This window comes from Pseudophryne corroboree, chromosome 5 (assembly GCF_028390025.1).
Source record: "Pseudophryne corroboree isolate aPseCor3 chromosome 5, aPseCor3.hap2, whole genome shotgun sequence".
Taxonomy (NCBI): Eukaryota; Metazoa; Chordata; class Amphibia; order Anura; family Myobatrachidae; genus Pseudophryne; species Pseudophryne corroboree.
Window position 1 is genome coordinate 399,184,570 of NC_086448.1, and position 26,085 is coordinate 399,210,654.

The window sequence follows — 26,085 nt, forward strand, 5'->3', positions numbered from 1 at the left end:
TCCAATTACTTTTGGTCTCTTGAAAAAAAATGGCTCCACTTCCTCCACTTTGGATGTGGATACTCTTAAATTAAAGCTTATGGGGTATATGCAATTGCGGTCGAATTCCCGAAATTGTCGAATTTCGGGACTTTTTCGCCAAAAAAAAAAAATTGTCAATGCAATTCAGTACTTTCCGTCAAAAAAACGGACTTTCAAAATTCGACTTTTTGAAATTTGACTTTTGTCAAATTCTACTTTTCTGCAATGAAACAAGTGCTGCAATTCGACCAAAGTATATTCAATTGAAGTTTGGAAATTCGACAACAGTGCTTTTAGACAGTAAATTCGACATTTTCAATCCGCCACACTTTGGTGGGTGAAACTAATAAAAAAAATTTAAAACATGTTTTTTTTTGTGTTTTTTTTTATTGATAATAGCATATCTATTTATATTAGAAGGGATTAGGTACTTGGTTTGTCTTTTTTGGAGGCACAAGTATTATTTATATATTTTTTAAAATAATATTTTTATTTTTTATTTTTTTTAGATGGAATGGTAAAATTCAGAAAAAAAATGGCGTGGGGTCCCCCCTCCAAAGCATAACCAGCCTCGGGCTCTTCGAGCTGGTCCTGGTTCTAAAAATGCGGGGGGAAAATTGACAGGGGATCCCCCGTATTTTTAAAACCAGCACCGGGCTCTGCGCCTGGTGCAAAAAATACGGGGGACAAAAAGAGTAGGGGTCCCCCGTATTTTATACACCAGCATCGGGCTCCACTAGCTGGACAGATAATGCCACAGCCGGGGGTCACTTTTATACAGTGCCTTGCGGCCGTGGCATTAAATATCCAACTAGTCACCCCTGGCCGGGGTACCCTGGGGGAGTGGGGACCCCTTCAATCAAGGGGTCCCCCCCCAGCCACCCAAGGGCCAGGGGTGAAGCCCGAGGCTGTCCCCCCCATCCAAGGGCTGCAGATGGGGGGCTGATAGCCTTGTCAAAATTGAAAGAATATTGTTTTTTCCAGTAATACTACAAGTCCCAGCAAGCCTCCCCCGCAAGCTGGTACTTGGAGAACCACAAGTACCAGCATGCGGGAGAAAAACGGGCCCGCTGGTACCTGTAGTACTACTGGGAAAAAAATACCCAAATAAAAACAGGAGACACACACCGTGACAAGTACAACTTTATTACACACTGCCGACACACACATACTTACCTATGTTGACACGAAGCAGTCGGTCCTCTTCTCCAAGTAGAATCCACGGGTACCTGAAAATAAAAGATAATTATACTCACCTGATCCAGGGTCCAGAGATAAATCCACGTACTTGTCGACCACCGGACTGAAAGGTGTCCCATGTTGACACATGAGACCCCTTTCCACGAATGCAGACACCCCCGTGACAGCTGTCACAGAAGTGTCTCTTCAGCCAATCAGCGAGTGCAACGACCTTGCACTCTGCTGATTGGCTCTGTGCGCGAAAGAGCTGTCAGACAGCGCATCGCAAAGCCTCTCCATTATATTCAATGGTGGGAACTTTGCAGTTAGTGGTGGGGTCACCCGCGGTCAGCGGTTGACCGCGGGTAACCCCGCCGCTGACGGCAAAGTTCCCACCATTGAAAGTAATGGAGGGAGCTGTGCGATGCGCTGTCTGAGCTAAGACGCGCACAGCCAATCAGGTGAGCGCTACGACGTGGCACTTCCTGATTGGCTGAAGGGACCTCAGTGACAGCAGTCACGTGGGGTCCCGGCATTCGGGGAAAGGGGTCTCATGTGTCAACATGGGACCCCTTTCAGTCCGGTGGTCGGGTATTCGTGTTTTTTTTTTTGCCAAGTACGTGGATTATCTCTGGACACTGGATCAGGTGAGTGTTTTTTTTTACACAGGTACCCCGGATCGTCGGAGTCGAGACGTGGCAGTCGGCGTGTCAACATAGGTAAGTATGTGTGTGTGTCGTCAGTGTGTAATAAAGTTGTACTTGTCACGGTGTGTGTCTCCTGTTTTTATTTGGGTATTTTTTTCCCAGTAGTACTACAGGTACCAGCGGGCCCGTTTTTCTCCCGCATGCTGGTACTTGTGGTTCTCCAAGTACCAGCTTGCGGGGGAGGCTTGCTGGGACTTGTAGTACTAATGGAAAAAACAATATTCTTTCGATTTTGACAAGGCTATCAGCCCCCCATCCGCAGCCCTTGGATGGGGGGGACAGCCTCGGGCTTCACCCCTGGCCCTTGGGTGGCTGGGGGGGGACCCCTTGATTGAAGGGGTCCCCACTCCCCCAGGGTACCCCGGCCAGGGGTGACTAGTTGGATATTTAATGCCACGGCCGCAGGGCACTGTATAAAAGTGACCCCCGGCTGTGGCATTATCTGTCCAGCTAGTGGAGCCCGATGCTGGTGTATAAAATACGGGGGACCCCTACTCTTTTTGTCCCCCGTATTTTTTGCACCAGCACCAGGCGCAGAGCCTGGTGCTAGTTTTAAAAATACGGGGGATCCCCTGTCCAATTTTTCCCCGCATTTTTAGAACCAGGACCAGCTCGAAGAGCCCGAGGCTGGTTATGCTTCGGAGGGGGGATCCCACGCCATTTTTTGGGGGGTTTTTCCCGTTTTTCCCCGTTTTTAAAAATCGCGGCAAAATCCGGCAAATCGGCCGTTTTTCGCCCGCGGGACTGTTGAATCTGTTTTCCATTGAATATGGTGAATTTCGGCAACCACTTGCCAAAATTGGACGGTCGAATTGTGTCGAATCAAAAAATGGCGATAATTTGCCGCGATTCGCCGCTAATTGCATATACCCCTATACCTTTAATCAGAGAGAAGCCCCAGAGCTGGGATACTGAACATGGGTCTGAGCCAGGGCATCACATGCACTTAACCTTTCAGACTGCTGCCGGGACCGGGTAATTGGCGGTTATCGCTGTCCACAAAGGACTCTTGGAGATGATGTAATCTCCAAACAGCAGCTTTGTAGGCATGACCTAGATCATGCCTTTCTCACTGCAACTGACCCATATCAGACGCGAGAATAACCCTGGTCGCGGACCTGGGATGTACGACCCGAGAGGACCATGGGTTCGATTCTCACCATTGCCCTAACTGTGTGGATGGAGTTTCTATATTCTCCCCATACTTGCGTGGGTTTCCTTCGGATGCTCTGGTTTTCTCCCACAATCCAAATATATACTGGTAGGCTAATGGGCTCCCAACAACATTAACCCTAGCATGAATGCATCTGCGTGTACATGTGATAGGGAATATTGATTGTAAGCTCCACTGGGGCAGGGACTGATGTGAAATTGTCAAATATTCTTTGTAAAAGCGGCAGTCAGTAGATGTGTGTGCAATATAAACAACTTTATATATGATACTAATATATGTATGCTTACAAAGATTTCATTTGCAGCTGATAAATACATATAGATTAAACATACTCTACCACTGTGCATTTCAACTCCGTAGAACTCAAGTGTTCTTGCAATGTTAATGTAGCATGACTCTGCTTCCGTTTGTCCAAGACCACTAAAAAGGGATGAGAGAGACTTGTTACTGCTAAATATACAATTTGTAATTCTATACAATGAAAATATACCATCAATCATATTTATTTATATTTCCCTATGAAAATCACAAAGTTAGTGTACTCTTGGCCAAGGTAGAGCTCACTGTTACCGGAGTACAATAGTGACATTAAGAAATTATTGCAAAAACAGTATGAGGATAAAATAAAATAAAAAATAAAAAACCCAAAACAAAACAGTGAGACTGGGGCTCAGGCAGACACAGAACTATAGCTGTTTTATCCCATCTGACTGCTGCTGTGAGCAGCAGAGTCAGGAGGAAACCCTATCAGGGTTCGTCAGTTTTACTATGTTAATTTAGTTTGATGGCAGTTGCTTTTAAAAAGTTCCAGAGTAAAAAATTAACCCCTTTGCTGTGGAGTGTGAGTGGGGCTCATCCTCCGGGTATTCAGCAAGACTGCAGAGTATGAGAGCACCACTCATCCTCCACAGTGAATGTCAATAACCAGCAAAGCCTACAGTATTACCCAGTAACATGCAGGTCATGTCGGCAAGTGACACCAGTGCACGCATTTGTGCTGACATCACCTTTGAATAAAAAAAATTAAGTGGTGAAGGGAGAGACTTAAAGTTCCCCAGCACCTAGAAAGATTGGGGTAAAACTTGTTTGAATGAGTTAAGTAATCTCTTTCAAAGGGATCAGTATGAAAAACCCGCAGCTGGGATCCCATCTGTCAGTATACCAACAGCGGGATCCCGGCCACTGGTATGCCAGCAGTTGGGCGAGCTGCGCTTATCAAAGGTTATATTCTCTCTCTATGGGTGTCTTGGACACCCATAGAGGGAGAAAATCCTGTGGTGCCGGCGGCTGTATTCACAGCTACGTATTGCTTAGTGTTCACCAGACGGCTACCCCACACTATAGGTGGGATGTACTAAAGGGACTAACACCCGGCCGCCGGGTTTTCGACGCCGAGGGTATCACCATCTTTTGATGGTGATACCCTATAGAAGCCTATGGGCTTCTTACCGCCAGCCGCCGCATCCCGCTGCCTCAGCCACCCTGTGCCGCTCACGCTGAACCCCCTCCCACGGCATACCTGTGTGCAGGCAGCCCTGGTCCCGGAACCCAAACTCCTCCTCCCCCAGAAACTAATCCCGAAGTCCTTATGGCTGCAGCGAAGAGTAGCCCGGGACTGATGCTTGCTTGCCGGTCTGCGAGGAGACCCCAGGGAGGTGACCGAGACCCCTGCACAACCTTTTGAAAGGTATCGCAGAGCATCTCTGTCACCGCATTGCAATGTTAATCGCATATGTTAGTACATATGCAATTAGTATCGCTGCAGTGGCCGGCAAGGGCGGTGATGTATTTGAATACATCCCGCCGTATGTGTCCTATCACCTCCTATAATAGGTGCCCACTACAATCAAATTGGCACCAATATATGTGGCCCCTTAGCAGTTATTGTTTGGTGATCAATGTGGTAGACAGCAAATATTACCCAGCACTACAGAAAGGCAACCGCATTGTGCCTTATCTCCTCCATACTAGCCCACACACACATGGGGCACTCTATGTTGAAAGAGGGGAGACTCCTCTCTAACCAGTAAGCCCCCTTAGTGGCTATTATCTGGCAATCACAAACTGAACACAAAAAAACGAGATTTATGGTAAGAACTTACCGTTGTTAAATCTCTTTCTGCGAGGTACACTGGGCTCCAAAGGGAATAACATTGGGGTGTAGAGTAGGATCTTGATCTGAGGCACCAAAAGGCTCAAAGCTTTGACTGTTCCCAAGATGCATAGTGCCACCTCCTCTATAACCCCGCCTCCGTGCACAGGAGCTCAGTTTTTGTCAACCAGTCCAACGCAGTAGCAGGTAAAAGAGACGACAATCGTTAGTAGCCACATACATCACACACTCACGACAGGAGTGGATGTCAGCGGCTAATGCCATACCAACCCAAAGAAGCTAAGGGCGTCAGGGTGGGCGCCCTGTGGAGCCCAGTGTACCTCGCAGAAAGAGACTTAACAACGGTAAGTTCTTACCATAAATCTTGTTTACTGCTGCGGGGTACACTAGGCTCCACAGGGAATAACACCGGGGATGTCCTAAAGCAGTTCCTTATGGGAGGGGATGCACTGTAGCGGGCAAAAGAACCTGACGCCCAAAGGAAGCATCCTGGGAGGCGGAAGTATTGAAGGCATAGAACCTTAGGAACATGTTCACTGAGGACCAGGTAGCCGCCTTGCACTATTGTTCAACGGTCGCACCACGGCGGGCCGCCCAAGAAGGTCCAACAGACCGAGTAAAATGGGCTTTGATGGTATCAGGAGCTGGAAGGCCAGCCTGTACATAAAAATGTGCAATCACCATTCTAATCCATCTGGCCAAGGTCTGCTTATTAGCAGGCCAGCAACATTTGTGAAAACCTAATAGCACGAAGAGAGTTTCAGACTTCCGAATGGAAGCAGTTCTCTTCACATAGATCCGGAGAGCCTGTACCACATCCAAAGACCACTCTCCGGAAGGCAACTCCGGAGAATTAAAGGCAGGAACCACAATCTCCTGGTTAAGGTGAAAGGAAGACACCACCTTAGGTAGGTAACCAGGGCGTGTACCAAGAACTGCCCGATCACAGTGAAAAATCAGATAGGGAGATTTACAGGGTAAGGCACCCAAGTCTTAAACACGTCTAGCAGAAGCAATGGCTAGCAGTAACAAGACCTTAAGGGAAAGCCACTTAAGATCTGCGGATGCAAGAGGTTCAAATGGAAATCCTTGCAAGGCCTCCAAGACCACCGACAAATCCCAAGGGGCCACAGGTGGGACATAATGAGGCTGAATGTGCAACACACCCTGAGTGAAGGTATGAACATCAGGCAGAGATGCAATTTTTCTCTGAATCCATACCGACAAGGCAGAAATAGGAACCTTGAGGGGGGCCAGACGAAGGCCTTAGTCCAGGCCTTGCTGTAGAAAAGCCAAAAGTTTGGCTGTACTAAACTTGTAAGCGTCATGATTGTTATTTGTTCACCAAGCAAAGTAAGAATTCCAGACCCTATGGTAAATCCGAGCAGAAGCCGGCTTACGGGCCTTCAACATAGTTTGAATGACCACCTCCGAAAAACCCTTGGCCCTCAGTACGGAAGCTTCAAGAGCCACGCAGTCAAAGCCAGACGGGTCAAATCCGGAGGTCTGAGAAACAATACCGTCTGGGCCACGCTGGAGCAAGCAGAAGTAGCATGCCTCCTTCTTGTTTGAACTTCTTTATCACTCTAAGCAGTAGAGACACTGGAGGGAACACATATGGCAACCGAAAGTTCCACAGGATTGCCAGTGCATCCACGAACGCTGCTTGAAGATCCCTTGTTCCTGCTCCGAAGACTGAAACCTTGTGTTGTGTCGAGACGCCATCAGGTCTACATCTGGAGTGCCCCACTTGTCAACGAGGAGTTGAAAAACTTCCGGATGGAGGCTCAACTCCCTGGCGTGCACGTCCCGATGACTGAGAAAGTCCACTTCCCAGTTTAGGACCCCCGGAATGAACACCGCCGATATAGCAGGCAGATGGCGTTCCGCCCATTGAAGAATCCTTGATACTTCCCTCATTGCCATGCGGCTTCGAGTGCCGCCTTGATGATTTATGTACGCCACTGTGGTGGCGTTGTCCGACTGTACCTGAACAGGTCTGTTCTGCATTAGATGCTGGGCCAGGTACAGTGCGTTGAACACCGCCCGCAGTTCCAGAATGTTTATTGGGGAGATTCCTCCTCGGTCCACCGACCCTGAAGGAAGTGTTGCTCCAAGACCACGCCCCAGCCTCTCAGACTGGCATCCGTCGTCAGAAGGACCCAGTTGGAGATCCAGAAGGGACGACCCCCGCTCAAACGTCTGTCCTGCAGCCACCAGTTCAGTGACAGATGGACCTCCGGAAACAAGGAGATCATGTGAGACCTGATCCGGTGAGGCAGGCTGTCCCATTTGGTAAGAATCAATATCTGCAAAGGGCGGGAATGGAATTGAGCATACTCCACCATGTCGAAAGCCAACATCATGAGACCTAGCACTTGCAAGCTTCAGGACCTTCTCCTGAGACAAGAACAACCGCTGGTTGCAGGTGTCCAACAACGCTCCCAGGTGCACCATGCTCTGTGCAGGGACCAGGGAAGATTTCTTGCAGTTGATGAGCCACCAGTGTGCTTGCAGAAACTGGATGGTCAGATCCAGATGGCGTAGGAGAACTTCTGGGGAATTTGCCAGAATCAAAAAGTTGTCCAGATACGGTAGGATCCTGACCCCTTGACGGCGGAGTACAGCCGTCATAATCGCCATGACCTTGGTGTAAACACGCGGAGCCGTGGTCAACCCAATAGGTAACACCCAAAATTGGTAATGGAGGTTGCCCAATGCAAATTGCTGACGCGACATTGCAATGGGAATATGCAGGTAAGCATCCTGGGACAGTGCTAGACTGTGAGGAAGTAATGGCCTGTTTTGATGACCCCTTGGTCTTAGGCGGGTGAGAGTCAGATTTCTTTTTAGTCAGTGACTGGTTTAATTGCTGTAACTGATTGGAGATTTGATCCGCCCATGGCAGATTAACTGCAGGTACCATGATCGGTTGTACCGGCACAGGGGGTCCCATAGGGGGCGTAAGTTTATTTACAAGCATAGTTAATAACGAGGAAAATGTAGCCAAAGGTAAGTCATTTTGAACCCCCGTTGCCACTCTATTCCACTGGGGGGTAGGGAACCCCCAGAACCTGAACTCTCTGCTGCCAAGTTTTCCTCAAACATGCCTGCAGCGTCACCTTCACACACTGTGGGATCAGCTCCAACTTTGTTGCCCCCTGAAGCCAACATAGCTAAAAGTACAATCTCAGGCAACACAGTACAATATCAGCAGCAATATACCTGACAAGCACCCCCTGTGCAGCTTGTGTACTCCGCAAACAGGGAATTCAAGAGGTATATGGTGACTAAAAATCACAAAGAAAAATACACAATGAGTATGTCTTGTAAGACACCTATATCAGATAATAAACCTGATGCACTGAGCTCCCTCAGGTCATAAAATATAGGGATAGCAATCTGAGAGAGAGACATGAAATGGAGGCCACACAGCAGCTACATGCACACACATATAGTCACAATGTACAATGCAGAAACTATGACATGCAATAAAACTGCACTGGACTATCAATACAAAGTAATACTCAGTATAGCTATAAAATTAGTAGATATATCAATGCACAGCAAAGACTGGCTGTATATCACAGGGTACTTGTACTATATAACCATGACCAAATGCATTGTTTCTTAACCAACACTGTCAATAGACATGTAGACTACTTAAGTGTCTTGTAAAATGCACAGCGCTGACGTGCAGGTGGCTTTACAAAGGAGGATTTGCCCAAACAGTCCAAGGAACAGTGCTGCTCTTTGTAATGGCACCCAAACACTGACTGGGAGTGAGGGAGAGAGAGATATACAGCTCCAGGGCGGGGAAATTACTGTAAATGGTGCCCTGGAGCTGGAGGAGGGTCTACAGGTCCAAGCTTTATCCCCCTGCTGGACCTCACCACTGGTACTATGGGCTGTAATAAAAACGTTTTTTATGAGGTAAAAACTGACCTGTGCTCTTGCCCTGATGGTTTAGTGGAGTCCCTGCTCGACCACAGTGTCCACTCCAGCGCGTGGTCCGCCTCCCAGCGGCCACACCTGATCGCGATTTCAGCGGGACCCGCCTAGGGGACCCACTTACCTCCTCCGAGTGTGGCCACATGATCCAGGAGAACTTCGGAGAGTGTGTGACTAACTGTGAGCAAACTGGAGCCTCCGCTATAAGTACCCGGCAACCAGGGCGCGGGAGTATACAGCGCCGTTGGGGGGAGGTGATGGAGCTGCAGCAGGAGATGTCTGACTGACATCTATCACTGTTGTAGCCCTTGAAGTCTTCTATCTTCGCTTAAAAAGCTCTTCGCACGGCTGCTGTAGCAGCCCACCTGTTGTATGCCTGCTTACTGCATGGCACCAACTACAAAACTGAGCTACTGTGCACAGAAGCAGGGTTATAGAGGAGGCAGCGCTATGCATCTTGGGAACAGTCAAAGCTTTGAGCCAGTTGGTGCCTCGGATCAAGATCCTACTCTACACCCCAATGTTATTCCCTGTGGAGCCCCAGTGTACCCCGCAGCAGAAATGATATTTTCCACAGATAGGGGGGATAGGAGAGGGGGGAATCTAAAGCCCATATTTCCCCCATGTTATGTCTAAAAAAGTATACATTTGCTGTATACCTGTATGATATGCTTTAAAATTAATAAAAAGTGTTGTGTTTTTTTAATAAGAAAAAAGTAACCCCTCATTTAATTTGATAGGTTCTTAAAATGGTAGGCCAGGCCACAATATTCTTCCTACACATAGTAAGTGTTTAAATCAAGACAGTGAAATCGTTTTAATTTCAAGTGCAGATTTTTTTTTTATGTCAAACCCTACACACAGAATCAGTGGCATATCTACAATGGGTCCAGAGTGTGCACTCTACACCCATTTCTTCAATACGTTCTTCTCCGGATCGGCAATGCTGCACAAATCACAGAGAAAATGGTGCAGTGCCATTTCCCAAGAGATCTGTAGTGATAAAGTCTGCTCACAAATGCACTGCCTGGCTGCATGTTAGAGAGGCGGGGGCCTAAACGGAGACTGCACACATGTCCCCTCCTCTGTTAATTTGCACCTGCATAGAATCTTGCTTTTTAATCTTTTGGAAAGGTGGGTTATTGGAAAAACAAGATCATCAACATATTTCTTTGAGGTGCTTATAAGACTAAAAGAAATATAAAATTTTCTTCTGAGTAATGCCATAACAAATGACACACTCCACTGGTCACGTAAACAATGCATACTTGACTATATTTTATTTCTCCTCTCAGGGAGAAGTCCAGCGATTTGCGTCATTTTAACCCCTTCTTTACCAGACGGACCTGCGAATACGGGAGATTATCTCTCCATCCTGCCCGCATTACTAGGGTGCGAGCAGGATGCGGGAGACCTGCCCACTCTTCAGGGGGGGCTACCCCAAAAAACGGGAGCCTCCCGCAGCTTCCGGGAGAGTAGGTAAGTATGAAACAATGGTAACTTCAGGTCATATAAAACATGTAATCCTGATAAAAAGTTAGACAGAACACAGCCCCAAACGTCCAAAATAACTAATATCATGATTACCTGTGTTGATTGTGGAGAGATTCAACTTTGCTTAAAAAATCATTATCTTGATCGGGAATAAAAGTTTTATTTGAAAGGTGTCCTGGTAGATGCACGGAAGAATTGTAATCTCCAAACTCAGCTGTGCAATAAAAAAAACAAAAACGAAACTATGAATCAGAAAACAAACTATGAAAAATAATATAGTACGGTATTGGACATAGCCATAAATATAGGATTTTGGTACCTACCGGGAAATCCTTTTCTCGTTGTCAGTAGAGGGTGCTGGGGTCCACATTAGTACCATGGGGTATAAACGGATCCAACAGTGGCCATTGGCACTTTAAGAGTTTGAGTGCGGGTTGGCTCATCCCTCTATGCCTCTCCTACCAGACTCAGTCTAGAAACTGTGCCCGAGGAGACGGACATCTTCGAGGGAAGGATTATACACAGATAGCGGTGAGATTCGTACCAGCTCACACATACAAGCCAACGAAGCTTAAACACTCAGCAACTGCGGAAACATTACTTACCAAGTAACAACGCAGTACTCAACAAAATGAAGTTGTACTGAACCAAAGAATATTTGCAGGAAAACTAAGCGCTGGGCGGGTGCCCAGCATCCTCTACGGACTACGAGAAAAGGATTTACTGGTAGGTACCAAAATCATATTTTCTCTTACGTCCTAGAGGATGCTGGGGTCCACATTAGTACCACGGGGATGTACCAAAGCTCCCAGAACAGGAGGGAAAGAGCGGAGGCTCCTGCAGAACTGATTGACTGAACTTCAGATCATCAGAGGCCAAAGTACAACCTTGCAAACATGTTCGACCCAGACCAAGTTGCAGCTCGGCAAAGTTGTAAAGCCGAGACACCCCGGGCAGCTGCCCTGAAAGAACCCACCTTACGAGTAGAGTGGGCCTTGACAGATTTTGGACACGGCAGTCCTGCCGTAGAATAAGCGTGCTGGATAGTGAACCTAATCCAGCGAGAAATAGTCTGCTTAGAAGCAGGACACCCAATTTTCTTGGGATCATATAGGACAAACCGAGAGTCCGACTTTCTGTGATGAGAAGTTCTCTTCACATATATCTTCAGAGCCCTTACAACATCCAAAGACTTTGATGTAATTGAGGAGTCAGTAGTCGCTGGCACCACAATAGGTTGATTGATATGAAATGCCGACACAACCTTCGGAAGAAACTGCTGACGTGTCCGGAGCTCAGCTCTATTTTCGTGGAAGATCAAGAAAGGGCTTTTACAGGATACGCGTCTAGCAGAAGCTAAGGCCAACAACATGACCACCTTCCATTTAAGAAACTTGACCTCAACCTCCTGTAGAGGCTCAAACCAATCCTACTGGAGGGACTGCAACACCACGTTAAGGTCCCAAGGCGCCGTAGGCGGTACAATGGGAGGTTGGATGTGCAGAACTCCCTTTAAAAAAGTCTGAACCTCATGGAGGGCAGCCAAATGTTTCTGAAAGAAAATGAATAGGGCTGAAATCTGAGCCTTCACAGATCCTAACCTCAGGCCCATATTCACACCTGCTTGGAGAAACCGTCCGAGTTGAAACTCCACCGTCGTAAACTTCTTGGATTCACACCAAGAGACATATTTCTTCCAAATACGATGGTAATGTTTAGACGTTACCCCTTTCCTAGCCTGTATGAGGGTAAGAATTACCTTCTTCGGAATGCCCTTCCGAGCAAGTATCAGGTGCTCAACTTCCATGCCATCAAACGAAGCTGCGGTAAGTCTTGATAGGCGAACGGCCCCTGTTGCAGCAGGTCCTCCCGAAGAGGAAGAGGTCTCGGATCTTCTTTCAGTAGATTCAGAAAGTCCGCGTACCAAGCCCTTCTTGGCCAGTCTGGGGCAATGAGGATCGCTTTAACCCTTGTTCTCATTATCAGCTTTAGGATTCTTGGGATGAGTGGTGGAAACACGTACACTGACTGGAACACCCACGGAAACACCAGGGCGTCCACTGCCACTGCCTGTGGGTCTCTTGATCTAGAACAATAATGCCGAAGCTTCTTGTTGAGAAGAGAGGCAATCATGTCTATTTGGGGCAATCCCCAAAGGTCTGTTATTTCCTTGAACACCTCTGGATGGAGACCCCACTCCCCTGGATGGAGATCGTGTCTGCTGAGGAAGTCTGCTTCCCAGTTGTCTACTCCCGGAATGAAGATGGCTGACAGCTCTAACGCGTGTTTTCCTGTCCAGAGGAGTATTCTTGTCATCTCTGACATTGCCGCTCTGCTCTTTGTTCCGCCTTGTCGGTTTATGTAAGCCACTGTTGTTACGTTGTCCGACTGCACTTGAATGGCCTGATTTCTCAGAAGAGGGGCCGCCTGAAGACCGTTGTAGACGGCTCTTAGATCCAGGATGTTGATGGGCAGGCCGGCTTCCAGGCTTGACCACCATCCTTGGAAGGTTACTCCTCGAGTGACTGCTCCCCAGCCCCAAAGGCTCGCATCCGTGGCTAGAAGGACCCAGTCCTAAATCCCGAACCTGCAGCCCTCCAGAAGATGAGGCAATTGGAGCCACCACAGGAGTGAAAACCTGGCCCTTGGTGACAGATGAATTCTCTGGCGCATGTGGAGATGAGACCCTGACAACTTGTCCAGAAGATCCAGTTGGAAGGTCTGAGCGTGGAACCTCCCATAATGGAGAGCCTTGTAAGAGGCCACCATCTTTCACAATAGGCGAATGCAATGATGAACCGACACGGGGCTGGCTTCAGGACATCCCGGACCATACCTTGTATCACCAACGCCTTTTCCTGCGGAAGAAACACATTCTGCACTTTCGTATCCAGGATCATTCCCAGAAAGGACAACCTCTGGGTTGGTTCCAAATGTGACTTTGGAAGGTTCAGAATCCAACCATGACTCCTGAGGAGGCGTGTTGTGAGAACAATGGACTGCAGCAGCTTCTCCGTGGACGATGCCTTTATCAGCAGATCGTCCAGATATAGAAATGATGTTCACACTGTTTGCGGAGGAGAACCATCATTTCGGCCATCACCTTGGTAAATACCCTTGGTGCTGTGGAGAGGCCGAATGGCAGGGCCTGGAACTGAAAATGACAGAACAGCAATGCGAAATGTAGATGAGCCTGATGCGGCAGCCAGATCGGAATGTGGAGGTACGCATCCTTGATATCCAGGGATACCAGGAATTCCCCCTCTTCCAGACCTGATATCACCGCCCTGAGCGACTCCATCTTAAACTCCTTTAGAAAGGGGTTCAATGATTTTAGGTTCAGAATGGGCCTGACCGAACCATCCGGTTTTAGTACCACGAAAAGGTTTGAATAGTAACCTTTGTTCTGCAAGTAAGGTGGTCCACCAGTTTTTGGACAGCGTATTGTAGTACAGTGCTGGTAAGCCTGATTTGAAAAAGCGATGAGGGGGGGGTTTGAAATTCCAGCCTTTATCCCTGGGATATAATATATATCACCCAGGGATCCTGGGTGGACGATACCCAGACCTGACTGAAGTGTCTGAGTCTCTCTCCCACTGGCCCCACCTGCAGGGCGCGCGGTCCACCGTCATGTAGAGGACTTTGGCGTACCTAAAGCAGGCTTTTGTTCCTGGTAACCTGCAGCTGCAGGTTTCTTGGACTTAATTCGACCTCCCCTAAAGAAGGTATTGGACGTTCTGGCCCTTCTGTGCTTGTTAGGCCAAAAGGACTGTGTTGCAGATGAAAAGAAGGATTTAATCGGAGCAGGTGCTGCTGAGGGAAGAAACGGAGAGACTTACCCACTGTAGCCGTGGATAGCCACGCGTCTAGAGCTTCCCCAAAGAGAGCCTGATCTGTATAGGGTAGGGCCTCCACCCTTTTTCTGGATTCCGCGTCGGCCGACCACTGGCGCAGCCACAGTCCCCGACGAGCTGAAACAGACATGGAAGATATTCCAGCAGCCATGGAACCCAGGTATTTCATGGATTCTACCATAAAACCTGCTGAATCATGTTTATTGTGTAAATATAATGCAACATCATCCCTGTCCATCGTATCCAAATCCTCAAGTAATGTAGCCGACCACTTTACTATTGCCTTTGCAATCCATGCAGTAGCAATAGTGGGAAGTAATATGGCCCCTGAAGCAGTGTACATTGATTTAAGCGTGTTATACATTTTTCTGTCAGCCGGCTCCTTTAAGGCGGTAGATCCTGGAACAGGCAAAACCACCTTCTTTGAGAGTCTGGACACAGATGCATCAACAATCGGCGGGTTTTCCCATTTTTTCCTATCCTCCTCAGTGAAAGGAAACACCACCTGGACCCTTTTAGGGACCTGGAATTTTTTCTCAGGGTTTACCCATGCTTTTTCAAATATAGCATTCAATTTCTTTGAAGCAGGAAGGCTAGCGAGTGAAAAGAAAAAAAAAAAACTCCTCAACCTGCTCAGGTGTGGTATCATTAACATTCAACACATTCCTGATAGCCTCTATCAACAATTGCACCCCATTTGCAAGAGATGCAAAACCCCGCAACAAATCCCATCACCGTCTGTGGTATCAGAATCGGTATCGTGTCGTCTTGTGTGCCCTGCACAAGTGCACGTTTGTGGGGGTATATAGCGAGGCGTCCTGAGGTACCAGAACCCGGACATACTGCTACAGAGCTCTGTAATACCAGGGTTGCAGATTCATTACTTGCAACCATGTCAGAAATCTGAGAAATCCAAGATTTGATAGAAGAAAACCACTCCGGTTCCCTTGCTGGTATCTGTGCTAAACCAGTGCTATCATGATTACATGGAATGGGATCATCCTGGGAGGAAAAACCCTCTGCAGCATATGACACAGTGTCCCTGGACATAGCAAAAGGAGACCACCAAACACTCCACACACACACACACACACACACACACAGGTGGGTGCAGACAGAGTTTCCCCACCAAGAATGGCAAGAGAGACACGGAGATTGGAGCCAACCCACACACAGCGCTTTTAGCAAAGGTAGACCCCTTGTCAGCACTGACTGTGCACCTTAATAGGACTCACAGATACACATTGCCCCAGTGTCAGATATACATTGCCCTACATGCCAGATATCAGGATTTTGGTACTTACCGATAAATCCCTTTCTCCGATTCCACAGGGGCCACTGGAGCGTAGTTACAATGGGGAATAGTAGGCAGTAATTGGGAGCTGGCACTTTAAAAAACTCTAACCCTGTGGCTAGCTCCTCCCCTACTATCTCCCCTCCAAGCCAGTCTACGTAAAACTGTGCCCAAGGAGAGCTGTAATAAAGAAAACCTTAAGGTAGAGGAGGTTATTGACGTCTAGTCAACCAGGATAACCCAAACTAACCCTGGAATAGAACCTAACAATAAACAGGTTAACCTGAACTCAACAAGCGGTCATTTATTGAACCGCAAACCGTTAAGCAAAAAACAACAAGGAGGAACAGCGCTGGGCGGGCGTCCAGTGGCCCCTGTGGAATCGGAGAAAGGGATTTATCGGTAAGTACCAAAATCCTGATTTCTCCTTCATCCACTAGGGGCCACTGGAGCGTAGTTACAATGGGGACGTCCCAGAGCTCCCAGAACGGGAGGGAGAGCGCTGAGAGTCCTGTAAAACCGCTCGGCCAAACTGAGATGCAGAGGCCGCAAAAGTGTCAAACTTGTAGAATTTGACAAACGTATGACGGCCGGACCAAGTAGCCGTCCGACATAAAGTAGTCATAGAGACCCCCCGGGCAGCCGCCCAAGAAGGTCCCACAGAGCGTGTGGAGTGTGCTGAAATGGAAGATGGAGATTCCCGAGAAGCCGCCAAATAAGCTTGTCTGATGGTCAGTCGAATCCATCGAGACAAGGTTTGCTTAGAGGCCGGCCAACCACGGCGGGCAGCGTCGTACAGAACAAATAAGGAATCAGACTTCCGAATAGCTGAAGTCCTATCCACATAGATCTTGAGCGCTCTTACAACGTCCAATGATCTCGCATCCGGAGAGTCCCCCGAGAGGGCCGGGACGACAAGCGGCTGATTGATGTGAAAATCAGACACCACTTTAGGTAGAAAGGACATACGAGTACGAAGCTCGGCCCTATCCGCATGAAACACCAGGTAAGGAGACCTGCAAGAGAGAGCCCCCAGTTCCGACACCCGTCTAGCTGAAGCCAGCGCCAGGAGAAGAACCACCTTCCAGGTGAGATATTTTATCTCTACTGATTCCAGGGGCTCAAACAATGAAGACTGCAGAAAAGACAGGACAAAACTGAGGTCCCATGGCGCTGTCGGAGGACGGAAGGGAGGCTGTATTCGAAGAACCCCTTGAAAGAAGGTCTGAACCTCAGGCAGCAAGGCTAACCTTTTCTGGAAGTAAACCGAAAGAGCAGAGACCTGCACTTTTAGTGAGCCCAGTCTTAGGCCTGCTGAAAAAACCGCCTGCAAAAAACGGAGAAGACGGGCTAAGCTATACACGAAAGGAGAAAATTCTCGACGTTCACACCATGCTACATAAGCCTTCCAAATGCGGTAGTAGTGAGAAGATGTAACTGACTTTCTAGCCCGAAGCATAGTAGGTATAACTGTACGAGGAATCCCCTTCCTTGTCAAGATGGCTTTCTCAACAGCCACGCCGTCAAACGTAGCCTGCGTAAGTCTGGATAAAGAAAAGGACCCTGTTGTAGAAGGTCGTCTCGTAGTGGTAGGGTCCAAGGCTCGGCCACCGACAACAGATGTAGAGTGGAGTACCAAACCCTGTGTGGCCAATCCGGAGCCACTAGGAGAACCAGAGCGTCTTCCCTCTTGATGCGTTGCAGAACCTTCGGCAACAGCGGGAAAGGAGGAAAGAGGTAGACGAACCGTAAATTCCAAGGAGCCGTGAGGGCATCCACGGCCGCCGCCGCCAGGTCGCTTGTCCGAGAATAATAAAGAGGCAACTGATGGTTCAGGCGGGATGCCATGAGGTCGATCTGTGGTTTTCCCCACCGACGTACCAGTTGCCAAAACACCTGGGGATGTAGCGACCACTCTCCCGGGTGCATGTCCTGTCGGCTTAGATAGTCGGCTTCCCAATTGTCCACTCCCGAAATAAATATTTACGAGAAGGACAGAGCATACTTCTCCGCCCAAAGAAGGATTTTGGTGACTTCCCTCATTGCTGCGCGGCTGCGAGTGCCGCCCTGACGGTTGATGTACGCTACCGCCGTGGCGTTGTCGGACTGAACTCTGACCGCTCGACCTCGCAGGAGGTGATGTGCCTGCAGCAGGGCGTTGTACACCGCCGTTAGTTCGAGAATGTTTATGGGGAGAGCGGATTCGTGGATTGACCAGCGCCCCTGAAACTGATGTCCCAGGGTCACTGCCCCCCAGCCTCGCAGACTGGCGTCCGTGGTGAGGAGAGTCCAATCCCATATGCCGAACCGTCTTCCTTCCAACAGATGGGTCGACTGGAGCCACCAGAGCAGCGATGACCGTGCCTTTGGAGATAGCGTCACCCGCTGATGAAGGAACAGATGAGATCCTGACCACTGATTTAGAAGACACAGCTGAAACGGTCGAGAGTGGAAGCGACCGTACGGAAGAGCTTCGAACGCTGCTACCATCTTTCCCAGCAGGCGAATGCACAGATATACTGACACCCGACGGTGCTGAAGGACCAATCTTACCAGTGTCTGCAGAGACAGTATCTTGTCCCGCGGAAGGAAAACCCTCTGATGGACTGTGTCGAGAATCATTCCCAGAAACAACAGCCGTTGTGAGGGGCATAAGTGAGACTTCGGAAAACTCAGGACCCACCCGTGTCGGATCAGAAGGTCCTGTGTCATCCGGATATTCTGAAGCAACCCTTCTGCTGAGCTTGCTTTTATTAGCAGATCGTCCAGATAGGGAACAATTGTCACACCCTGCTTCCGAAGTAGGGCCATCATGACCGCCATGACCTTTGTGAACACTCTGGGAGCAGAAGAGAGACCGAAAGGAAGGGCCTGGAACTGTAAATGAGCGTCCTGTATTGCGAACCGGAGAAAAGCCTGATGAGGAGGCCAAATGGGAACATGTAAGTATGCGTCCTTGATGTCTAAGGATGCCAGAAACTCGTCTTTTTCCAACCCCGCAATAACAGACTGGAGGGACTCCATCTTGAACTTGAATACCTTCAAATACGGATTGAGATCTTTCAAGTTCAGGATTGGTCTGACTGAGCCGTCCGGCTTCGGTACTAGAAACAGGCTTGAGTAATAGCCCTGTTTCCGATGATGCGAGGGAACAGGGATCACAACCCTTGCAGACAGAAGCTTCTGGACCGCAGCTTGTAAGGCAACTCCCCGGTTGTCGGAAACTGGCAAACCCGTGGTAAAGAACCGCTGGGGTGGTTGTTCCTGAAAAACGAGCTTGTAACCGCAAGTGATGAGATCCCGGACCCAAGCATCTGGGCAGGACTGTATCCAGACCTCCTTGAAATCCCACAAACCAGCTCCCACCCTGTGATCTCCCAGGTGGGAGGGAGGCCCGTCATGCGGCGGCAGTGGTAGAAGACTTAATGTCTGACTGGGCTGAGGCTGCGGAACCTCTATCCCTGTCGCCGCCTCTACCTCTATGGCCACGGAAGGTAGAAGCTCCACCCCTGGCCTGTCCTCGAAACCTGGAAGGGGCACGAAAGGATCGAAAAGTGGGACCCCTATATGGTCTGCGAGCGGCTGGAGCAGTAGAAGGAAGATAAGCCGACCTACCCCCCGTGGCCGTAGAGATCCAGGAATCCAGATCCTTACCAAACAGAAACTCACCCGTAAAGGGCAACGCCTCTGCCGCCCTTTTGGATTCCGTATCCGCATGCCGCATCCCTCTGGAGCTAATGGTGTCCAGTAGCCTTAGAAGCACAAGCTAGCTGCAAGCAGGTAGGTTTGCTTCTCTCCCCTCAGTCCCTCGTAGCAGTGAGTCTGTTGCCAGCAGATCTCACTGAAAATAAAAAACCTAACAAATACTTTCTTTTCTAGCAAGCTCAGGAGAGCCCACTAGGTGCATCCAGCTCTGGCCGGGCACAGATTCTAACTGAGGTCAGGAGGAGGGGCATAGAGGGAGGAGCCAGTGCACACCAGATAGTACCTAATCTTTCTTTTAGTGTGCACAGTCTCCTGCGAAGCCCGTCTATTCCCCATGGTCCTTACGGAGTTCCCAGCATCCACTAGGACGTCAGAGAAATATGTGTATCACCTTATAGATGTGCAACGGCGCTAATGCTGATGTGCTCCACCCCTGCTATGACCCCATTGTACCAGTACAGAGTCTGCAACAGTGTGGGTCCATGGAGGATCAGCGAGCATGCAGCCTTGATGATCCGCAGCAGCAGGAAATGGCACCTTCCCGCCTCTGGTCCCGATCTACTGGAAGTCCCGCCCCTTGTAATGGCACGCGGTCCCATTAATGTTTATACTGGCTAATTTTAACATAAAACAGTACAAACAAAGCCTAATTGACAGTGAGCACTGTGGAGCATAAGCCCGCTGAGCCAGTTTAGCCCGCGGCAGGCACCACAGCTTGTGGCCCGTGACCGCCGCCAAACCATACTAGGTACCCGCTAACCAGGACTCCGGTGTTAACACACACCGCACCTGGCGATCTTCGGAATCTGAATGGAGGGTGGCGGCAAGCTGCTGGCGTGCGCACACACAGTATGGTGTGTGAAACAGCACCTCAAGAGATCAGTGTCCTGTCAGCTGGGATTATGAACCATTAACTCTCAGGAGGTTGGTTCAGTCCCCCCCTCTAAGTCCCACGAAGCAGGTAGACTAGCTGCCAACCAGTACTACCTGAAAATAAATAACTAAAAATAAGAATTTACTCACCGGTAATTCTATTTCTCGTAGTCCGTAGTGGATGCTGGGGACTCCGTAAGGACCATGGGGAATAGACGGGCTCCGCAGGAGACTGGGCACTCTAAAATAAAGATTAGGTACTATCTGGTGTGCACTGGCTCCTCCCTCTATGCCCCTCCTCCAGACCTCAATTAGGGAAACTGTGCCCGGAAGAGCTGACATTACAAGGAAAGGATTTAGGAATCCAGGGTAAGACTCATACCAGCCACACCAATCACACCGTACAACTTGTGATAACCTTACCCAGTTCACAGTATGAACAACAACTGAGCCTCACTCAACGGATGGCTCATAACAATAACCCTTTATTAAGCAATAACTATATACATGTATTGCAGAAAGTCCGCACTTGGGACGGGCGCCCAGCATCCACTACGGACTACGAGAAATAGAATTACCGGTGAGTAAATTCTTATTTTCTCTAACGTCCTAGTGGATGCTGGGGACTTCGTAAGGATTATGGGGATTATACCAAAGCTCCCAAACGGGCGGTAGAGTGCGGATGACTCTGCAGCACTGAATGGGCAAACACAAGGTCCTCCTCAGCCAGGGTATCAAACTTGTAGAACTTAGCAAAGGTGTTTGAACCCGACCAAGTAGCAGCTCGGCAAAGTTGTAAAGCAGAGACCCCCTCGGGCAGCCCCCCAAGAAGAGCCCACCTTCCTTGTGGAATGGGCTTTCACTGATTTTGGATGCGGCAATCCAGCCGCAGAATGAGCCTGCTGAATCGTACTACAGATCCAGCGAGCAATAGTTTGCTTTGCAGCAGGAGCACCCAGCTTATTGGGTGCATACAGAATAAATAGCGAGTCAGTCTTCCTGACTCCAGCCGTTCTGGAAATATACATTTTCAAAGCCCGGACTACGTCCAGCAACTTGGAGTCCTCCTAGTCCCGAGTAGCCGCAGGCACCACAATAGGTTGGTTCAAATGAAACGATGATACCACCTTTGGGAGAAATTGGGGGCGAGTCCGCAATTCTGCTCTGTCCATATGGAAGATCAGATAGGGGCTTTTACATGACAAAGCCGCCAATTCTGACACACGCCTAGCCGATGCTAAGGCCAACAGCATGACCACTTTCCACGTGAGATACTTTAGTTCCACGGTCTTAAGTGGCTCAAACCAGTGGGATTTCAGGAAATCCAACACCACATTAAGATCTCAAGGCGCCACTGGTGGCACAAAAGGGGGCTGAATATGCAGCACTCCCTTAACAAACGTCTGAACCTCAGGCAGTGAAGCCAGTTCTTTTTGAAAGAAAATGGATAGGGCCGAAATCTGGACCTTTATGGACCCTAATTTTAGGCCCATAGTCACACCTGACTGTAGGAGGTGCAGAAATCGACCTAGCTGGAATTCCTCTGTAGGGGCCTTCCTGGCCTCACACCAAGCAACATATTTTCGCCATATAAGGTGATAATGCTTTGCGGTCACATCCTTCCTAGCCCTTATCAGCGTAGGAATCACTTCATCCGGGATGCCCTTTTCTGTTAGGATCCGGCGTTCAACCGCCATGCCGTCAAACGCAGCCGCGGTAAGTCTTGTAACAGACAGGGCCCCTGTTGCAACAGGTCCTGTCTGAGAGGCAGAGGCCATGGGTCCTCTGTGATTATCGCCTGAGGGTCCCTTGACCTGGCGCAATATCTTTTTAGCTTTTTGTTGAGGCGGGACGCCATCATGTCCACCTGTGGCAGTTCCCACCGATTTGCAATCTGCGTGAAGACTTCTTGATGAAGTCCCCACTCTCCCGGGTGGAGGTCGTGTCTGCTGAGGAAGTCTGCTTCCCAGTTGTCCACTCCCGGAATGAACACTGCTGACAGTGCTTGCACGTGATTCTCCGCCCAACGAAGAATCTTTGTGGCTTCCGCTATTGCCACCCTGCTTCTTGTGCCGCCCTGGCGGTTTACATGGGTGACCGCCGTGATGTTGTCTGACTGAATCAGCACTGGTTGGTCTCGAAGCAGGGGCTCCGCTTGACACAGGGCGTTGTATATGGCCCTCAGTTCCAGTACATTTATGTGCAGACAAGTCTCCTGACTTGAACACAGCCCTTGGAAGTTTCTTCCCTGAGTGACTGCCACTCATCCGCGGAGGCTTGCATCCGTGGTCACCAGGACCCAGTCCTGTATGCCGAACCTGCGGCCCTTGAGAAGATGAGCACTCTGCAGCCACCACAAAAGAGACACCCTGGCCCTCGGGGACAGGGTGATCAGCCGATGCATCTGAAAATGCGATCCGGACCACTTGTCCAACAGATCCCACTGAAAGATTCTCGCATGGAACCTGCCGAAGGGAATGGCTTCGTATGAGGCCACCATCTTTCCCAGGACTCGCGTGCAGTGGTGCACCGACACCTGTTTTGGTTTTAGGAGGTCCCTGACCAGAGTCACTAGCTCCTGAGCCTTCTCCTCCGGGAGAAACACCTTCTTCTGTTCTGTGTCCAGAATCATGCCCAGGAATGGTAGACGCGTCGTAGGAATCAGCTGCGACTTTGGAATATTCAGAATCCAGCCGTGTTGTTGCAGCACTTCCTAAGAGTGTGCTACGCTGATCAACAACTGCTCCCTGGACCTCGCCTTTATGAGGAGATCGTCCAAGTATAGGATAACCGTAACTCCTTGCTTCCGAAGGAGTACCATCATTTCCACCATTACCTTGGTAAATATTCTCGGTGCCGTGGACAGGCCAAACGGCAACGTCTGGAACTGGTAATGACAGTCCTGTACCACAAATCTGAGGTACTCCTGGTGAGGTGGATAAACGGGGACATGCAAGTAAGCATCCTTGATGTCCAGAGATACCATAAAATCCCCCTCTTCCAGGCTTGCAATGACCGCTCTGAGAGATTCCATTTTGAACTTGAATTTTTTCATATAAATGTTCAGGGATTTTAAATTCAGAATGGGTCTTACCGAACCGTCCGGTTTCGGTACCACAAACAATGTGGAATAGTAACCCCTTCCCTGTTGAAGGAGGGGGACCATTATTATCACTTGCTGGAGGTACAGCTTGTGAATTGCCGCCAGCACTACCTCCCTTTCCATGGGGGAAGCTGGCAAGGCTGATTTTAGGTAACGGTGAGGGGGAGTCACTTCGAATTGCGGCTTGTATCCCTGAGATACAATTTGTACAGCCCAGGGATCCACTTGGGAGCAAACCCACTGGTTGCTGAATTTTCGGAGACGCGCCCCCACCGCACCTGGCTCCGCCTGTGGAGCCCCAGCGTCATGCGGTGGACTTAGTGGAAGCGGGGGAGGACTTTTGTTCCTGGGAACTGGCTGCATGGTGCAGCTTCTTTCCTCTACCCCTGCCTCTGGCAAGAAAGGATGCACCTCTGACCTTCTTGCTTCTCTGAGAACGAAAGGACTGCATTTGATAATACGGTGCTTTCTTAGGCTGTGAGGAAACCTGAGGCAAGAAAATCGACTTTCCAGCTGTCGCTGTGGACACAAGGTCCGAGAGACCGTCCCCAAACAATTCCTCACCCTTATAAGGCAAAACCTCCATGTGTTTTTTAGAATCTGCATCCCCTGTCCATTGCCGAGTCCATAATACCCTTCTGGCAGAAATGGACATTGCATTTATTCTAGAGCCCAGCAGGCAAATGTCCCTCTGGGCATCACGCATATATAAGACGGTGTCTTTTATATGGCCCAGGGTTAGCAAAACAGTATCCCTGTCCAGGGCATCTATGTCCTCTGACAGAGTATCTGTCCATGCTGCTACAGCGCTACACATCCAGGCCGAAGCAATAGCTGGTCTCAGTAGAGTACCAGAGTGTGTATAAACTGACTTCAGGATAGCTTCCTGCTTCCTATCTGCAGGATCCTTTAGGGCGGCCGTATCCTGAGACGGTAGGGCCACCTTCTTAGATAAGCGTGTCAACGCCTTATCTACCCTAGGGGAGGATTCCCAACGTAACCTGTCCGTTGGCGGGAAAGGGTACGCCATCAGTAGCCTTTTGGAAATCACTACTTTCTTATCAGGGGAACTCCACGCTTCTTCACATAATTCATTTAATTCATGTGAAGGGGGAAAAGTCACTGCCTGCTTTTTCTCCCCAAACATATACACCCTCTTGTCAGGGACAGGGTTAACCTCAGAAATGTGCAATACATCTTTAATTGCAATAATCATGTAGCGGATGGCTTTGGTCATCTTAGGCTGTAAATGTGCCTCATCATCGTCGACACTGGAGTCGGACTCCGTGTCGGCATCTGTGTCAACCATCTGAGATAGTGGGCGTTTATGAGACACTGACGGACTCTGAGTCGCCTGGGCAGGCACGGGTTGAGACCCCGGCTGTCCCAAGGCTGCAGCGTCATCAAACCTTCTATGCAAGGAGCTTACATTATCATTTAAGACCTTCCACATATCCATCCCATCAGGTGTCGGCCCCGACGGCGGCGACACCACATTTATCTGCACTTGCTCCGCCTCCACGTAACCTTCCTCATCAAACATGTCGACACATCCGTACCGACACACTGCACACACACAGGGAATGTTCTGACTGAGGACAGGACCCCACAAAGGCCTTTGGGGAGACAGAGAGAGAGTATGCCAGCACACACCACAGCGCTATATAACCAAGGGATTTACACTAAAATAAGTGATTACCCAATAGCTGCTGATTTTATGTCTTTTGCGCCTAAATTTATGTGCCCCCCCTCTCTTTTTCCCTTTCTGTACCTGGATACTGCAGGGGAGAGCCTGGGGAGCTGCTTCCAGCGGAGCTGTGAAGAGAAAATGGTGCTGGTTAGTGCTGAGGAAGAAGGCCCCGCCCCCTCAGCGGCGGGCTTCTATCCCGCTTTCAATGTGTAAAAATGGCGGGGGCTCGGACATATATACAGTCCCTGACTGTATATATGTCTATTTTTGCCAAAAAAGGTATTACATTGCTGCCCAGGGCGCCCCCTCCCCCCCCTGCGCCCTGCACCCTACAGTGACCGGAGTGTGCGGTGTGCTGTGGGAGCAATGGCGCACAGCTGCAGTGCTGTGCGCTACCTTAAGTGAAGACAGGAGTCTTCTGCCGACGATTTCGATGTCTTCTTGCTTCTGCTGGCTGCTGTACTTCTGGCTCTGCGAGGGGGGCTGGGGCGCGGCTCCGGGAACGGACGATCAAGGTCAGGTCCTGTGTTCGAACCCTCTGGAGCTAATGGTGTCCAGTAGCCTAAGAAGCGCAACCTAGCTGCAGTGAGTAGGTTTGCTTCTCTCCCCTCAGTCCCACGTAGCAAAGAGTCTGTTGCCAGCAGAAGCTCTCTGAAAATAAAAAACCTAACAATATATTTTCTTTACTAGTAAGCTCAGGAGAGCCCACTAGGAGCACCCAGCTCTGGCCGGGCACAGATTCTAACTGAGGTCAGGAGGAGGGGCATAGAGGGAGGAGCCAGTGCACACCAGATAGTACCTAATCTTTCTTTAGAGTGCCCAGTCTCCTGCGGAGCCCGTCTATTCCCCATGGTCCTTACGGAGTCCCCAGCATCCACTAGGACGTTAGAGAAATAAAAAAATAAAGGAAACTCTCTGGAGCTCCAG

The 26,085-nt window shown here is 49.4% G+C and overlaps 1 protein-coding gene across 3 annotated transcripts in view; it reads right to left on the reverse strand.

The window, feature by feature from the left end:
• The window catches only part of PTPN3 (protein tyrosine phosphatase non-receptor type 3), a 1,027,556-nt gene that overhangs the window by 617,320 nt on the left and 384,151 nt on the right, over window positions 1–26,085 (reverse strand). For all 3 annotated transcript variants that reach the window (XM_063922728.1, XM_063922729.1, XM_063922727.1), the window contains 2 exons: window positions 10,733–10,853; window positions 3,414–3,501 (listed from right to left, as the gene is read on the reverse strand). In XM_063922728.1, coding sequence (XP_063778798.1) covers window positions 3,414–3,501; window positions 10,733–10,853 — 209 coding nt within the window. The remainder of the gene's footprint in view (window positions 1–3,413; window positions 3,502–10,732; window positions 10,854–26,085) is intronic.